Genomic DNA, 4,814 nt, shown 5'->3' on the forward strand with positions numbered 1-4,814 from the left:
ATAAATGTCGTCGCCGCCCGCTCCAATGGAGCTTGGGTTTTCACCCAGAACACCAAACAGTTTTGACAATAGATGGACGTAGCTCCGTGATGTGCCTTCAGTAAGGAATGCAATGCTCAAGAACATCGCCAGCATCGGCACCGAAGAAGGTGCAAGACTTTCGCCCGGAAGATCTACTCCATCGCCGGGCCTCACAGGAAGCAACGACATAGAAACATAGCAAGTTGCGCAAAGGGCATCGTTGCCAACCACCAGCCATCAACACGTTGCAGCAGAGCGCCATGCTAGATCCGTGCACCCCCAGCCACATCCAGCCCAAGCTGCTGCTCCGGTGGCCGGAGACCGGTCTTCACGACCACCGCAGCTCGACCACCGTCGCAGCACCGCTACGCCGCCGGCCAAAAACAGCGGTGCACCACCAACCTCCACCTACGCGGTGTCGCCTCGCCGCCACCACTGCAGCTCCCCGGCCGAGGGAGGGGACCCCAGGCACCCAGCGCGCCCTACCGCCGCAGCCCGCCGGAGCTTCGCCACCGCGGCACGCCAGAGCGCCTGCACCGCCAGATCTAGGCGCCCGGGCGCCGGATCGACGGCGGCCGGCCTCGACGCTGCCCCGCCCGCCATCCAGCCGAGGAAGGGGGTGAGCCGCGCCGCCACCGCCCCGGCTTCCTTGCGCCAGCAAGACACGATCGCTGCCAGATGCGGGCCTGCGATCGGGGCCGAAGCCACGCGGCACGCTACGAGGGCCCACCGCTGCCGCCGTTCGCCTGGCGGGCTTAGCCCGTTGGCATCCTCCGGCGGGAGCAAGGGAGGAGAGGAGAGGGGAGCGGGGGTGGCGGCGGCTAGGTTATCGCCCGAGAGCGACGCGAGCGACTCCTATCTTTCTTTCTTTCTTACCCATTTTCCATGTTCCTCCACTCCATCTCCCCCGTCGACGGTCACCGACTGTAACTTCGTCTTCCAGAAGCCTAAAACATGTTGGTTTTCTACGCGAAAGAAGAAGAACACACTACACATAAAAGCGATGCAGCTATGGATGGAGCCTGACGTCGCAACAACCTGAACACCTTTTGTCTCTGGATGGATGGTACGATGGATGGACGTGGCGCCGTGCCAGTGCTGGTGTGGTGCCACCAATCCATGGACGACCCATTGCACGCTTCCAGAATCCAGACAACCTCTCGTGCTACTGCCCGCTTCTTCTTCCTAGCCTAGTAGATCTCATCCTACCCGCTCCATAGCTAAGCTAGCTATCAGCTAATTTCCACTGGTACACCATTAGCCATTAGCCATTAGCCATTAGCTAGCCTAGCTGGATGAGCTAGCTTAGACGTACAGTGTTCGATCTTGACGTGTTTGGCCTCCTCCATTTGCCAATATTAATTGTACGGTTCCCGAGATTCCAGCTCTCTCCTTAACTGACACAAAGCTACAACTTGCTAGCTAGCTGAATTATCAATCAAGCTAACACACACCATCATTTCATATCATATTATCATGTCGTACATGGCACCATCAGGTTATATATAATTAACCTTTTTTTGCGGGAAGCCATTCGATCGCCACGCTTTATTCATCAGGTTACATCATTCATGGGAGGGCGCTAGGGTGTTCGTCGACCCAAGTACAATATTCATAGAAAAATAAGACACTGATCTAGCTACCTCACGTGCAACCTTATTAGCTTCCCTAGGGCAATGCTCAAACACAATTTCACCGAGAATACTTTCCCTCATCGAGCTTAGCTGCCGGACAATTTTATCACGGACCGCACCTTCGTATCTACTTGTACTTACCTCAGCTCTGTTTGTGTTGTGGCCATGAGCCATGACAGATCTAACTGCATGTGTACAGCAACAAAACATACCGAAAAGCTCTCACTGCGTGCGTGCATGGCAAACTAATTAAAGCTGCCGTCTCCTTGCTTTGCTTTGCCTTGCTTTATGCATGGATGGCTATGCTGTGTGTGGTGGCCACCACTGCTCACTCACACTAGAGTCCGGCCGCATGCAGTAATAACAAAAATGAAATCAGAGTGGAAGTAAAACTGTTGAGCATGGATGCATATGCATCATCATCATCTTCTAGATAGATAATCTTAAGCTTTCCCCTCCCGCCGCTCCCGGCCTCTCGGGCCACACAACAACAACAACACAACATTCTCTTGGGCTTTTGGTGCAAATCATTTCGAAGCCCCTTTTCCGAGCCCGGCAACCGCCTGCGGCATCACTGCAGATTGAGTGAAAGAAAGTAAGGCACCCAGCACCTGCAGGCGCCTAGAAAGATGAGTGCTCGCCATCATTCGTATCCATCCATCATTCACTCACTGCACCTGCGCCTAGTAGCCAATTATTAATCCATTCATCACATTGTCATGTCAACATCATCATCACAATTCACACCACAGACTAGCTAGCCAGGAGTAATTATTTGTGCTTGCCACTGACAGTTAATCATCCCAGGTGTACGTATAATTGAGTGAGTCACCGTGCTCATGCATGTACCCTAGCCTTAGTGCACGTTTCTGCTAATTAAAGAGTGACGATGAATAATTAGTGGCATGATTAAAGCGTGTGGTGTCGATCGACCATCTAGAAGTAATCTTTATCTTTAAAGTGGTAGTAGCAAAATTACTGACATGAGTGATCAGCCTGAGAGAGTTAGCAAGCATTACAATTGTCCCTCGCACCATCGCAAGATCAGCATCTCACACACCCCAGGTAAATAATGGAGTGTAACAGGATTCATGCACGCGCGCGGTGCAAGAAAACAGAGACATGAAAATTCTCTCTGCGCGCGTACGTTACGATCCATCCATCACTGTTCACTGCCTCTAGCTGCTGGGAAGGTGGTGAAAGCAAAGCAAAGCAAAGGTTGCATTATTATTCTGACGCCGCAGAGCAGACTGCAGGGCTTAGCTTGTGTCACTTCGTACGTACGTCGTCTCCAGCTGCAGTCTGCCTGCAAATTCGATCTACACGCACTCAGATGCAGAATTGCAGGCGCGGCAGAGCCTTTGCTTCCTGCTGCTGCTGCTGCTCTGAGCTCCTGCTGATTGTGCCTGTGCAGTGACATGATATGGAGTGAGTGGTCGAGCTGCCGCAGCTGCTTTACCTCCATGATTACTACAGTGAGTGACTGCCGCCCAAATGAACAGTGCGGCGGTTTCCGAATTAGGCAACATCACTGCCGCAATTATTCCCCACTGACACGCCCTCACGTTTCCACATATAGAAGCTAGCACGTCTACATTCTACAATACCGATCTACATGCAGCACTGCTGTGCTCTACTGTATAATTCAATGTATATGCATACATACAACTGTAGAGCAAAGGAGCTCTACGACAGGTATATTCTCGTGTCATGCTTGCTTGCTTTCTCAGCACGACTACAGTGGGAGCTAGCTAGACTAGGTAGCTAGTCAGATGGATGCAGAGAAAATTCATCAGGGTTGCTTGGTTGGTTAGATTGGATGCGACGGGTCAGGTCGGCACCCACCTGCACCCATGGAACAAAATAAAGCTCCGGCCGATCGATCGCTGCCATTCCACTGCTCATCCGCTCGTGCACGCACGCTACCGCCCGCCAGCATGGGCACCACCAATCTCTTCTCACCTTTGTTTTCCTCTCATGAGGTTTTTCAGACCGCTCATTGTTGCCGTTTCCCGTTTCCAAGCACGCATGTACAATAATTATTATGGATCAAAAGACAAGGTTAAATTCTTGAATCATGGTGCACAATCCAATGCCCAAGCGTGTGAGACAAAATGGAGGGAAAGGAAGCACAGCTATTAATTCCAACCGTTTAGTAAATCATAGGTTTGCAGTAACACCGCAGGATTTTACAAGATTAGAAATTTCCCTACAAATTTTGGAGGAAATGTGGAGTATTAGTGTGTTTCTCCCTCGATCCGTGCGTTTATACCTTTGTCCAATTCAACATGCGATACCACGGTAATTAGCATCATGTTTTTTTTTCTGTTATCACTTTTTCATAATTCTGTGTGTCAAAACGGCCCTTAGCGTCATGTAGCGACCGGCTTAATCCCATTTCACTTTCTGTTCTTGAACAAGTACTCTTACACGAAAAAAAGAACCAAGTACTCCGGGGAAAAACATATACACGTCTGAAATGTCACAAATGGGCGGTAAACTGTAAATGAACCATGAATTTTGGTTCTATGGTATTCCCCCCTAGTCGCTGTTATTAAATTTCGAGAGAAAATCCATAAAGACTTCCCACATGGAGGAGTACTAAGCGGTCCATAATACACACAGTTTCTTCTACTTTATTTTATTCAAGCACACCAACATATTCACCGACAATATGACACAAAAAGTGCGTTCCCTTTTGAGGGATGTAATATATTTTCCCTTTTTTGAGCATATAATAAGAACTTCTAACAGTTTAATTCAGACGATGAGATGGACATAAACTCTATTATATGATTATAAAGTATTTGGTGTCAGACAAAATAAGCAATTCATTCACGGCATTGATCGGAGCAAGGTACCCCTTTTTTCTATTTAATTTGGTGATTATCATCAAAGTTCAGCGAAAAGGGAGAAAGGGGAAGAGAGGACAGCCAATCTAGACCATGCATATAGAATTCTCTCATTACATATTTGTCCTTCTAGAGATTTTAACAAGTGACTACATACGGAGCAAAATGAGTGAATCTTCACTCTAAAATATGCCATCTTCACTCTAAAATATGCCTATATACATCCGTATGTGGTAGTTCATTTGAAATCTCTAAAAAGACAAATATTTAGAAACGGGGGGAATAATTAACAATCACAAGGATTCAT

At 48.7% G+C, this 4,814-nt stretch overlaps 1 protein-coding gene across 1 annotated transcript in view; it reads right to left on the bottom strand.

The window, feature by feature from the left end:
• Window positions 1-624, bottom strand: part of LOC119316186 (probable LRR receptor-like serine/threonine-protein kinase At3g47570) — a 27,049-nt gene extending 26,425 nt beyond the window's left edge. Inside the window, exon 1 of the mRNA XM_037590515.1 lies at window positions 434-624. Coding sequence (XP_037446412.1) covers window positions 434-624 — 191 coding nt within the window. The remainder of the gene's footprint in view (window positions 1-433) is intronic.
• Between the last annotated feature and the right edge of the window lie 4,190 nt (window positions 625-4,814).

This window comes from Triticum dicoccoides, chromosome 6A (genome assembly GCF_002162155.2).
Source record: "Triticum dicoccoides isolate Atlit2015 ecotype Zavitan chromosome 6A, WEW_v2.0, whole genome shotgun sequence".
NCBI lineage: Eukaryota > Viridiplantae > Streptophyta > Magnoliopsida > Poales > Poaceae > Triticum > Triticum dicoccoides.